This window comes from Sparus aurata, chromosome 14 (assembly GCF_900880675.1).
Source record: "Sparus aurata chromosome 14, fSpaAur1.1, whole genome shotgun sequence".
In the NCBI taxonomy this organism is placed as follows: Eukaryota; Metazoa; Chordata; class Actinopteri; order Spariformes; family Sparidae; genus Sparus; species Sparus aurata.
The window spans coordinates 24,074,347-24,088,032 of record NC_044200.1 but is presented as its reverse complement, the minus strand read 5'-3'; the positions used below and the strand labels follow the sequence as shown (position 1 = coordinate 24,088,032).

Sequence of the window (13,686 nt, the reverse complement as noted above, 5' to 3'; positions counted from 1 at the left end):
TCACAGATTCGAACTTCACAGATCAATAACTCATGAGTGAAACCTTGTTAAAACACAACTGACGGCTCTTTCCTGCGGTAGTAAGGAAGACAACAAGCTACAACCGTATTTTCATCCAAACGAGCGTCTGGACATTAACTCTGGTCTGTATTGTCAGCCGTCTGTGAGACGAGGGCGCAGGGACCGTCTACAAAGTGCAACACCGAAAAGCGATACTACCAAAAATATTCAATAACTTCACTATTATTCAGAAAGTAGTGTCGCCAAAATCACTCCACACATCAGTGGTCTCCTGCTGGTTATTCTACTTTTTTTTTTGTTTGGAAAAAAAGGGCTTTGCCATGATTTTGGGCAACTTCTATTTGGGAGAAATATTCAGTAACACTAATATTCAGTGTAGTGTCACAAAACTCACCTCACCCTAACCCTACTTAAAAAAAACTGTTTTGTAAAGTAGCATTAACTTGATATTGGTATCTAAAAAATATTTTAACACATAATCCATGTCTTATTATAAATTAGGATGTTATGGTATCAGTCTGAAAGGTAAATCAACAAATTTTACTCAGTGGCCTTGGTGCCCCTGAAAAAAAAAAAAAGTGAAGTCCAAATGGACTTGCCCCTAAAATGACAAAATTCCCACCCACATGTCATATTTGGCTTTGACTTTGACTGAACATTTGCTCTCACTTTGCATAAAAATATCGGGATATATATCGTATATCGATATTCAGCCTAAATATATCGGCATATTGTTCCATATCGCCCAGCCCTAATTGGAATATAAACTGATTTTTATCTCCATCATTTATTCTTTATTCAGATTGTGGGACTGCAGTTTGTCAGAGCTCAGCTGTGATTCTCTGGCCTCAGCTCTGAAGTCCAACCCCTCCCATCTGAGAGAGCTGGACCTGAGTGAGAACAACCTGCAGGATTCAGGAGTGAAGCTGCTTTGTGATTTTCTGCAGAGTCCAAACTGTCGACTGGAGACTCTGAGGTGAGTTCACTGACTCTCTGTTACTGTTGGACATCTTAAATGTTTAATTAATAATTGAAGCTAATTTATGTTCAAACATAACTTTGTAAATGTCCTTTTGTTCATATTTTCATGATTCTTGATGTAATTTAGTGTGCAGTCACTAAAGACTTGTGTTTCTTAAAGAAACTGTAGAAAATGTAAATGAATCTTTGTTTTTTTGTGAATGACCCATCCGTAAACAGAAGATCCTCTGAACTCATATTTGATTTAAAATCATCAAGTTCATTTGAAAAGGCTTTTATAAGTAATGTCTGATCATTGACACACACACTCACTCACTCGCTCACTCACACACACACACACACACACACACACACCCCAACCCCCACCCGAAAGAAAACACTAAAACTAAGATGATCTATAACTGTATACATTAAGTGTTTGGTATAGGCTATGGTGCTTGAGAGAGAGAGAGAGTACAGTAATACCATAGCTTACAAGAACACTTACCCATTTCTTCATCAGAGCAGTGACTCTGGCCTTTGTATGTAGCTGGTCATGGGCTGATAATGGACCTGACTCCACATGCATCTCACTGGTTCCTTCTCCTGCTCTCTCTCTCTCCTCTCCTCCTGTCTCTGTCCCTTCAACCTCTTCATCTCTCTCTCCTGTCTCATCCTCTGTTGAATTTTTAAAATGAAATGTCTAAGCATACTACTGAGTAATGACCTAATATTTTAATGCCATGTTTAGTCACATTATTACTCATCCATCCAAACATCCAAATAATATTATTGATGGATAATTCATACTGTGACTGAACATGGCCTTAAAATATTCTGATTCATTGCATGTCCTTTCATTTTTTTAGCCTCGGCTACATTTACAGTAGGTTACAGGTTAGCATCTCTGTTGGCTATCTGTTGCATCAGTAGGCTAGTTCACTATTTTTCTCATTCCCTCAGCTTAGTACAGTTCTCACAGAAAAAAGATCTTTTGACTGAATGTTTGTTCGAGCTGTAGCCAAGTCATATTCCCAATTTGTAATGTGTGAAACATGTTACAGGGCATTTTACTTGACATGTGCTAAAAAGATAAGATTTCCAGCCTCACCACACACCATGTTCTCTAATGCAGACATCAAGTTTAAATATTTGACCAACAGTGTTTTACAGGATGAGGATCTGAACAGCTGTTCTATTCATACTTAAAATGTTTTTTGTCTTTTCCGTGTAATTTTCTATCTATGAAATCAAACTGTGCCATTTTTTTTTAGCCAAGCTTCTCTCAAGTTTTACTCTTTCAAATAACTTTTCAACAGAACTTTTCAGTACGCGATGTTTCTACTTCTTCTTCTCATCATCACTATCATTAATTATTATTGTTATTTATTTATTTATTTATTTATTTATTTATTTATGTTGTTTATTTCGGGCATGTCAATTCATAAACATCACATTTCATCATTGTTCAAATAATACAATACACATGGCCGAAAGGGAAAAGCGGGAGAAGCCAAAGCTTATCAAGTCCCGCCCCCATTACCCACAGGATAAAGTCTTCATCCTGATCTTTTCTTGTCATTTGCATTTTACATTTTCTTTTCTTTTTTTTTTTTTTTTTTCAACTTCTTTTGTTATGACCTTTGACAAAACTCATACTAATATTGTTTAAAGTGAACCTCTTATCGTTTAACAGAAAAATACATCATACAAACAGCAACTTTTGCATTCTTGTCTGTGTGATGGAGAGTTATCACCTTTCTGTCATCACTAACATGTTGTCAATAATCAAAGAAGCTCTGAGGCTTTACATTTGTTCTATATGTTATCAGGGCTGCCAAGTTTCAGAAAATGACAAGAGTGAGACTTTAGTCAGAAGATGTGTTCAGTGCGAAAAAAATGTGGCCTTTTTTAACATCGATTTGGCCTGTTTTAACGTCGATTTATTCCTTAAGACTGGTCTCCTCACCTCCATGCCAGCGGCTCTCCCTGCACTGTGGCCTCCTAATGCTAGTCTTAATTAACCAGAAATTAGAAATGAAAATTGTAACAAGAATTTTGATAAAACACATTTATCAGGATTCTTGCAGGTTTCAGTGAGTCAAATTTAAGACCTTTGTAAGACATTTTAAGACCATAAAAATTTAAGACCTTCACGACGCATTACCAAAAAAAATTTAAAATCAAATAAATTCTGAAAGAATCAATTTATTACAATGAGTTCAGTCATTAACAGATAAACTGGCAAAAAACAAACTTGCCTTCAAATAGAATATATTTAATTTCATATTAATTATGTTATCTCTGTAGGAACACCAGCCCTTATGTCTCCATCACGAGGCTCTGCTCCCTTTCCCCATCCTCTGACCTCTCACCTCTCAACCACAAGACAAGACTAATTTAACAAACAAAGCATATCTGTTTGACTGAATATTTGCCTCTTCTCCCCCCCTCACAAAGAAGATGAACTCCCTCTTCCTCAGGCCAAACTATGGCCTCTTCTACCTATAGATTAGGACAGTGTGTTGATCTTGCTATAAACAGATCATTGGAGACGTTTTCTTATTAATTTTAACGACTTACTACAATAGAGTCCTCTCTCTCCACATCAGATGACAAGAAGTGGGGGTTGATGTTGGTTGGGGTAGAGATAACCCAGCCCCCCCCCCCACAGGCCAAGCTTTTTACGACCTTGTCCGTGACATTTCAATCTTTGCTGCATTCCAATCCTATACTCATCCACCTTTCAATATGTTCTGAATAACTATTAACTACAATTTCATCTTCTTAATTTTAGCAGATTCCCTAATAGCCAAGAAAGTCATACAGTAGATATTTTCCATGTTATTATCAAGCCCAAATGAAGTCTATTACTTAATGAATCTGGGGTTTGAAAGAAACCAGCCCCCACCTTTGCAATGGGCACAGACTTGCATATCGTGATCCTCTTTGTGTGTAATGCTTGTGTTATTTACCAGTTAAATGTCTGATATGTTTTGTTAAGATAGAACTACAAGGAATATGTATAAGTCCTTGGTCCTACTGTGTATTGTATGCTTTATTGTTTATGTTGTATACATCATTGTTTTATGTCTTAACCAGGTTATAATTCTCTTGAATGATAAGTGATCATATTCATGTTTCATCTTTTATGAAGACAAAAATTCGACTTTTAAGATGGTAAAGTTTTTGGGAAGTTAAAACACGATTTCGAAACATTAAAGCAATAGTTTAGTTAAGATTAAAGTGTTGTGGGTCTAAAATCCAAACACAGAAGGAGTATTGTCAGCCAGCCCCACCCCTGCTCGGTGTGCCTGTTGTAAGCTCATAAAAACAGAGAAGATGCTCTTCTCTTCACTTACTCTTACTCTGCTGCTTCTTCTTCTTCTCTCATGCTGACGCTCGCTCCCACTTTCGGGTCCTGACTTCGGTCAGGACTTGGAGTCTTCTTCTCCGGGCTCTCTTGCCCCCTGTTTCTCCTCCTGATCTCTTCTTCTTCTCTCTTCTCTTCTCTTCATCTCTTTGCTTTACATTTTTATTTTTATTTTTATTTTTAGAGTAATCTTTACTTTTATTTTTGCAACCAGCTCTAAGAAAGCGAATTGAATAACTACTTTAAGTGCTCTACTTTTATCCAAGTTTTTAATAGAACAAATTCTTTTCTTTTTGATTTTTGATTTGATCTTAATATAACTTTAAAGTATCACCGCCTGATCCAGAAGAAGTTGAATTAGTGAAAAGATCAGAACTTGAGAACCACCTTGAAACATCAAGAAAAAGTCTTTTTCAAGACTGTGATCATCTGATGAAGAACGTTGCAGTCCATCGTCTGCCTCAGAAGCCATGCAAGGAGTCTCCACAAAGAAACTTTGTGTGTTCCCAGCCGAGATTGACTCTGCCCCCAGCGCTCCCAAGGCGGAAACCCTGCTGGGCCTTCGGACCAAGAGTCCCTCAACAGAGTACCAGCCTTCCCTCTGGCTACTGGACCGACGCGCCGTGCCGTGGTCCAACCCAGAACTCTCAAAGAGACCAAGCTTCAGTGCTTCCTGATGCCCAGACAAAACAGGCTGAACGTCTTCATACAGCTGGATCCACACACATGAGAATGAGTGGTGTCTAGAGTTCTGACTTCTGTCTAGAGTTCTGACTTCTGTCACAGGTTCTGACTTCTGTCTAAGCTTCTGACTTCTATCTTATAAACTTAAGAAAGTTGAGGTTAGGGTCTCGTTAGTATTAAAAGATTACTCCAGTAATATTTAATATATAAAAACCCGACCCTTTAACTTTGCCATCTTCCGACAGTCACATAACTTTATTTCTTTGCTTATTACATTCTTTACTTTTCTGTTATCTGTTGTTCGTCTAAAATTGTCTGTTCATTTATGTTACCCCAAATTATTTAGTCAATAAATATATATAATCATTTGTTTTTGTCTGGAACTTAATTTTGATGTGGAGAACCGATGGATACGTGCAAAGAATTTACTGCTTCAGAATATTGAGATTGAATAAATTGATTTGAAATTGATACTCTAGCTGTCCAAGTCAAACTTGTACAGTTAGATGTTTGAAATAGTTCCCTCCAGCCTATTTCAGTAAATCAAACAATGGAGGTGGTGCCCCTTCTACGAGTGTGAAATTAATCACCAGTGATTAATGACCTTGATTATCAAGCAGTGATAGTCCCTTACATTTATATCTATGGTGCCGTCCATGGGAGGCCCGCGTAGCCTACCTACCTTTTCCTACAAATTCGTGGTGCCCCGTGTGAGGCCACCCCAAAACCACGGTTCTCTGCATTAAATTAACTACAGACAAACATCGATTATAATAATCAAAACCCAAGCTGTTTAAATATCGTCTGACTGTCCACCAAGTGATTAGTGTGATACTTATCTTTATATTCTTGCCTGCACACACCTTGAATTGTGCATGAACATAAAATTTCGCTGAGCTTTAAGAGTTGCTTAAGAAAAAATTCATGAGTACAAATGCCGCATTGTAACAAGATTTATGAGCGATAAGAGAGCTTTCCACCACCTCTTATGTTGAAAGTAATGTACCCAGATTCTGCGTTGTAATCAGATCTGTGAATTAAAAGACCATTTAGATTCCACCACGCATTATTCGTTTGTCCGGATGCTGCGTGTTCCAGATTTGTGACCTAATTTGCATGCACAAGTGTCACCGTACACTTGACTTTGAACCGGTTGGGCGGAGTTGATGGCTGCGCGACGACAGCATCGATAAACCGTTCCTGTGATTTACTACCACCTGCTGCGCGACCGACAGGGGTGTGTAGTGGGCACAGACCCTTGCGTTTTCTGATTTGGAGTAGCTAACTAAACAGAAGACAGCTGTGTTAAACAGTGAGAGGTTGTTCGTTAAGGTACTACTCCGTGTAGTGTAGTACCAAGATCGGTTGCCGTGGCAACAATCCTGTCAAAAAGGACAGTGAGTTTAGACCGTGAAAAAGGGGCGAAGAAATCCCCCTATCGATTTAAAATGAGAAATCCGAAGTAAATGGATAAAATGCTTACTGCGGATTAAAAGAAAAAGTTTAGACTGTGTAAAAGAGGCGAAGAAATCCCTCGTTCAGTTTAAATTGTGAAATCCGAAGTAAAAAAACGAAATACTTATACTGATTAAAAGTTTTCTGAAACACTGGAAAACTGTCTGTGAAAAAGAGTTCACTTCTGGCCGCCGTCGCCCAGAAGTTGCTGTTGAGTGAAAAGTGAACTCAACCGCTGTGAATTCCACAGCTTAGAAGTTACTCCCTCAGTGGTCAAACCACCACTGAGCCAAATCCTGCTGAACAAGTGGGGGTATATCAGTGGGTGGAGCTAAAAAGTCCTGCCTCTTGACTTCTTGATCTGCTGCTCAAACTGCAGTAAGACATCCCAAATTTGTGAATAGCACCCATCTGTGCTCGGCTCTATTAAATTGAATTTGTTAAATTACTCTTAAATGGCTGATTGTGTTAACAACAAATACTTTTAAAATAACCTGCTTCGAGGATTGACTTGGTAAATAGAATTGTGATCTTTTCACCTTTAATAGGTTGAAATTCCAAACATTGAGTTGATCAATTGTTAATAATGAAACTTGTAATACTACCAACCTTAACATAGTAAATTGATGTGTCTAATTACGCAGGTAAATCAAATAATATAATTGTAGAATCCTACATCCGATAATTTAACCCAAATTTAATTAAAACTTTAGTTTCCTTCAAAAATATTTGGAATTTGATTTTTATATATGCTTCGCATATGCAAGTCAAACAATTAAACTGTTAACTAGTATCCAAGTAGCTTTACAATTAAATTAAATACTTAAGCTTCTGTGTTAACACACTAGCTCTTAGACCCTTTAAAACTTAGACGACTGCGGTTTAAATCAAACCTCAAGTTAATTAACCAAACAAACTCCATTTTTAATTCAAATTAAAAGCTCATATCAGATAAATAAAATGAGCAAAGTACTGATAAAAGAATTTAAAAGCCACACGCTAAACACAGATCTAACTACCAATTTAAATGTCAAACAGGGAAGACAAGAATCCCTCAAGAGTCCTACAAGAGGCCTCATGAAGCCTACTTCAGACCCAAGAACGAAAATAGAAATTATTTAGGTATTACGGTGTAAATGTGATAAATGCACAAATGTATTATTCAAAATAATCTGAAGGTCGTGACTCCAATAAGTCTTACAGCTAGTCATGACAATTACTAACACTTTAAGGCTAGTACTTCCAACTAACCCTTAGAGGAAGTTAGGGTTATCAATGTTGTTTCCTCCTCATTCTCTCTTTGCTATGTGATTAGACCTTAGCATATGATAGAGACGGACACCCACTCTGATCATGAAGTGTGTCCCAGGGATACCTCGACAACGGGCAGTGTGACTTCATCGATCCAAGTTCCTGTTGCTGCAGTCATTGGATCGAAGTGGGGGAATATGTAGGAACACCAGCCCTTATTTCTCCATCACGAGGCTCTGCTCCCTTTCCCAGTCCTCTGACCTCTCACCTCTCAACCACAAGACAAGACTAATTTAACAAACAAAGCATATCTGTTTCACTGAATATTTGCCTCTTCTCCCCCCTCACAAAGAAGATGAACTCCCTCTTCCTCAGGCCAAACTATGGCCTCTTCTCCCTATAGATTAGGACAGTGTGTTGCTCTTGCTATAAACAGATCATTGGGGACGTTTTCTTATTAATTTTAACGACTTACTACAATAGAGTCCTCTCTCTCCACATCAGATGACAAGAAGTGGGGGTTGATGTTGGTTGGGGTAGAGATGACCCAGTCCCCCCCCACAGGCCAAGCGTTTTACGACCTTGTCCGTGACATTTCAATCTTTGCTGCATTCCAATCCTATACTCATCCACCTTTCAATATGTTCTGAATAACTATTAACTACAATTTCATCTTCTTAATTTTAGCAGATTCCCTAATAGCCAAGAAAGTCATACAGTAGATATTTTCCATGTTATTATCAAGCCCAAATGAAGTCTATTACTTAATGAATCTGGGGTTTGAAAGAAACCAGCCCCCACCTTTGCAATGGGCACAGACTTGCATATCGTGATCCTCTTTGTGTGTAATGCTTGTGTTATTTACCAGTTAAATGTCTGATATGTTTTGTTAAGATAGAACTACAAGGAATATGTATAAGTCCTTGGTCCTACTGTGTATTGTATGCTTTATTGTTTATGTTGTATACATCATTGTTTTATGTCTTAACCAGGTTATAATTTTTTTGAATGATAAGTGATCATATTCATGTTTCATCTTTTATGAAGACAAAAATTCGACTTTTAAGATGGTAAAGTTTTTGGGAAGTTAAAACACGATTTCGAAACATTAAAGCAATAGTTTAGTTAAGATTAAAGTGTTGTGGGTCTAAAATCCAAACACAGAAGGAGTATTGTCAGCCAGCCCCACCCCTGCTCGGTGTGCCTGTTGTAAGCTCATAAAAACAGAGAAGGTGCTCTTCTCTTCACTTACTCTTACTCTGCTGCTTACTCTTCTCTCTCTCTCATGCTGCTCGCCCTCACTTTCGGGTTCTGACTTCTGTCAGGACTTGGAGTCTTCTTCTCCGGGCTCTCTTGCCCCCTCGTTTCTCCTCCTGACTTCTTCTTCTTCTCTCTTCTCTTCTCTTCACTTCGTTGTTTTTCATTTTTATTTTTAAAGTAATCTTTACTTTTAATTTTGCAACAAGCTCTAAGAAAGCAAATTGAATAACTACTTTAAGTGCTCTACTTTTATCCAAGTTTTTAATAGAACAAATTCTTTTCTTTTTGATTTTTGATTTGATCTTAATATAACTTTAAAGTATCACCGCCTGATCCAGAAGAAGTTGAATTGGTGAAAGGATCAGAACTTGAGAACCACCTTGAAACATCAAGAAAAAGTCTTTTTCAAGACTGTGATCATCTGATGAAGAACGTTGCAGTCCATCGTCTGCCTCAGAAGCCGTGCAAGGAGTCTCCACAAAGAAACTTTGTGTGTTCCCAGCCGAGATCGACTCTGCCCCCAGCGCTCCAAAGGCGGAAACCCCGCTGGGCCTCCGGACCAAGAGTCCCTCAGCAGAGTACCGGCCTTCCCTCTGGCTACTGGACCGACGCGCTGTGCCGTGGTCCAACCCAGAACTCTCAAAGAGACCAAGCTTCAGTGCCTCCTTACGCCCAGACAAAACAGACTGAACGTCTTCATACAGCTGGATCCACACACGTGAGAATGAGTGGTGTCTAAAGTTCTGACCTCTGTCTAAAGTTCTGACCTCTATCAGGTTCTGACTTCTGTCTAAGGTTCTGAATTCTATCTTATGAACTTAAGAAAGTTGAGGTTAGGGTCTCGTTAGTATTAAAAGATTACTCCAGTAATATTTAATATATAAAAACCCGCCCCTTTAACTTCACCATCTGCCGACGGTCACGTAACTTTATTAATTTGCTTATTACATTCTTTACCTTTTCTGTTATCTGTTGTTCGTCTAAATTGTCAGTTCATTTATGTTACCCCTAATTATTTAGTCAATAAATATATATAATCATTTGTTTTGTCTGGAACTTAATTTTGATGTGGAGAACCGATGGATACGTGCAAAGAATTCACTGCTTCAGAATACTGAGATTCAATAAATTGATTTGAAATTGATACTCTAGCTGTCCAAATCAAACTTGTACGGTTAGATGTTTGAAATAGTTTCCTCCAGCCTATTTCAGTAAATCAAACAATGGAGGTGGTGCCCCTTCTACGAGTGTAAAATTAATCACCAGTGATTAATGACCTTGATTATCAAGCAGTGATAGTCCCTTACATTTATATCTATGGTGCCGTCCATGGGAGGCCCGTGTAGCCTACCTACCTGTCCTACATCTCGGTCGGTCAATCAGAGTTACTCGAACTACGGCAAGTCGAGGACCAAAGTTTATTATAATGAAAAAAATAAATATAGAGTATTGAATGGGGAAATATAAGCGTGAGAAATGTCAAGTGTGGCGTGTGGTGTGAGAATGGGTCAAATTGCGAGACTGTCACACTCAAAGCGTGACGCTTGGCAGCTCTGATGTTATAATACAAGATTTAAGCACTGAGCTACAATCAGGCTACAGTCATGATTTTGTACAGTCAAACTAACCAAAAACGTATTATTGATCATCATTATAGTTTCAGGAAGTTACTGTTACCATGGTAACTCACGGTGCCAGAGGGGAGGGAGAGACGCTGAATGAAGCCGTTTACACAGATACACTGCAGACAAAGTCCAGACTATAGTTGTTATTTCACACATGTAGCACACAACAGGGGACTCTCACGTGTTGACTAAACTCAAAACTAATTGACAACGTAGCAGCGCGACAAGTCCTTGCTAGCTAAGCAGCTAAACTTTAGTGCCGCTCGGTGTTTAGCGTCCGCCCTGTGTGGGTCACTGCACTGTCATTGGTCAAGCAGCACACGCTGTTAAAGATACCATTGGCTGTAGAGTGTGACAATCTGTCAATAAAGATCAGCCAACAGTTGTTCTCCTCAGATCTACATCGATCTCATAAGTCGCCTCTGTGAAGTTTAAATGAGGAAATCCGTCGTAGCAACGGAGAACTTTAATCCATGCAAATGATAACTTGGATTGATGCAGCTTCTTACCACTACGTTGCATCTTTGATCCGATTCATTCAATTGCCATTCTAACAACAGACCTGCAGTCATGTCGCGACTGTGTTTACTTTAATTAAACAAAAGTTAAGGAAAAAAATGCAGACATGACCTCGGTGTCCTCAATGGTGACTACGGCCCTGGTTATAAATGTGTCAATGTGAACAGGTGGGTGAATGTTGTGTTGACAGGATGATGTCACCATGATGATGATCCACAATAGAGAGGTGAAGCCACGCCCCCTCTGGTCGACCACCTGGGACCTTATTTCAGAAAAAATGAGACAAATAATTTTCTGCTCTGGTTTGAATTATGTCATGAATCTCACAGATGATGTTTGTCAGTTTAAAAGAAACATTTTCTCAAGAAAGTCTCAGTTTGTCATAAAACTAATAAAATCTAAGACTGTGAAAATATGTGATTATAAAGACGACACAGCCAACAGTCGTTAAGTGACGTCTGGTTTAACGCTGACTGAAACCTTGTAGAGTCGTCCTGAATATCAGCAGCTCACAGAACTGACCAACTCTCCTTTCACATAACTGCAGCTGTCAGTATGACCACACCTTCTTCTGTGTGGAGGCGGCGGCCATGTTGGTGTTGGTGACGTATGTTGGGTGAGACGAAGTCGTTCACTGAGCGGTTTAACACAAAACTACATGAGATTTTACTTTATTTACCACAAACAGACACTTTCTTGACTGAAATCAGGTCCCATGAGGTCCACCTGAAGGGGCGGGACTTCCCCTCCCTATAGAGAGGTGTGGTCTGTAGTCCTAACACCTGAAATCTGTTAGCATGTTAGCATGTTAGCACATCCTGTTCCCTCATCTCAACGTCTGTGAGTGTGTTGAATGTGTTTTCAGTTAAATGTGTGTAATAAGGTGTGTGGTTACCACAGGCTGAACATATTTACACGTTTTGTTCTCCAACATAAAATCCATCATTAAATGTCCCACAGTTTAATTCTGAAGCTTTTCATGTGTTAAAAACAGTTAGCGGTTGCTAACAAGTGTCTGAATGAGACTACAGAGGTTGTCGGGGACATTAAACGTCCTTACAGCGAACACGGAGACTCATCTACTCACTAGTCCTTCTTTACAGGCCCACTTTAGTTACACACTATTCTAACTGGTGGGAATTAAACAGTTGTGGATTCAAATATCAATGTATGGTAGAGAAGATGTCAGGATGTGAGAGGAGGGGAGATTCCCCTTCACCTGAGGTGTCCACCTGAAGGGGCGGGGCTTCCCCTCCCTATAGAGAGGTGGAGTCTGTAGTCCTAACACCAGAAATCTGTTAGCATGTTAGCAGGGTGGCCGCGGGGTTGTAAAAGGTAGTAGATTAAATTAAGCCAAATTAAGGCCAGTAAAAAGTAGTAAAAAGTAGTAAACGAGCCTCCATCCAATTGGGCCTATGCTTTTTTCAATTTGTGTAACTTTCGTGCAGATCATTAAATTATTAAACTTGCATGAATTTATTTCTACGTTGCGAGTAGGACCTGAGTGATAGGAATGATGTGACATGCATTGGTCTAATGTTGGTCTGCTTGTTTTGCTAACTAATGTCAGCCACTTAGCTTGCTGGCAGTCATTCATGACAAGTGAGCAGATAGTTCTGCTGCTAGCTGCGTGTCCGCAGGCCTGTCAAAGTGCCCGCGCAGGATAGCCTCCTTCTTCTCAGGCTGTTGGTGCACTCTGCACTTAGTGAAAATAAAGACAGAGCGGGTGCCCCAGAAACAAGTTCAACAACGTTTATGAATGGCTGGATGAAATCATCCAAACGGACTCTATGGCCCAGGTAGGAAAACACTTTCAGATAGTCTACATTATGAGAAAGAGTGTTCCTGAACATTCCACTCGGACGCAAATGCGAAAGGTCCGAGTGGAAAGCGCAATTTTACAATGGAGATCACGTTGACACATTGAAGACATTGTTTTTAATCTTGTCCTATTTAAATTACCGTGACCCTCGCAATGTCGCACCTCTTCTCTCCTATCGCTCCGGAGCCTGCCCGCTCCTACTTTGCGTGTTCAAAAAATAAAGAATGAAGGTGAAGACGACAGGCTAAATCGCTATTAAATTCGGTTAGCAGCACACACATCAGTTATCCTGTTCATGCAGGATAGGTAGGCTGGTCCATTATTGTGGCAGTGAAGGTAGCAGTAGTTTCACAAAACTCGAGGGTTTGTCCCCATGATATTTAAAAAGGGTTAAAGTCTAACTGTTATGCTTAATCTGAAGGTTGAGCATGACTCTGATGAAGCCAAACCTATATTATACTGTATGGATTTTGTTTATAATGAGCCACATTTGCAGAACCAATAATCTAACTTTGGCAAAGCAGTTCTTCCATGGGGCAGTGCTGAATAAATACAATTTATTCAGTTTACACCAGACTTAAACTTAAAGTTTGCTCTCTCTCTCTCTCTCTCTCTCTCTCTCTCTCTCTCTCTCTCTCTCTCTCTCTTTCTTTCTCTCTGTGTGTGTGTGTGTGTGTGTGTGTTGGCCAGTTGTTGTGCCCAGTTTTGAACTTAAG

The 13,686-nt window shown here is 39.3% G+C and overlaps 1 protein-coding gene across 1 annotated transcript in view; it reads left to right on the top strand.

Annotated features, from left to right (window-relative positions):
- The window catches only part of LOC115595755 (NACHT, LRR and PYD domains-containing protein 14-like), a 965,684-nt gene that overhangs the window by 832,606 nt on the left and 119,392 nt on the right, over positions 1-13,686 (top strand). Inside the window, 1 exon segment of the mRNA XM_030440560.1 lies at positions 824-997. Within this exon segment, the coding sequence (XP_030296420.1) occupies positions 824-997 (174 nt within the window).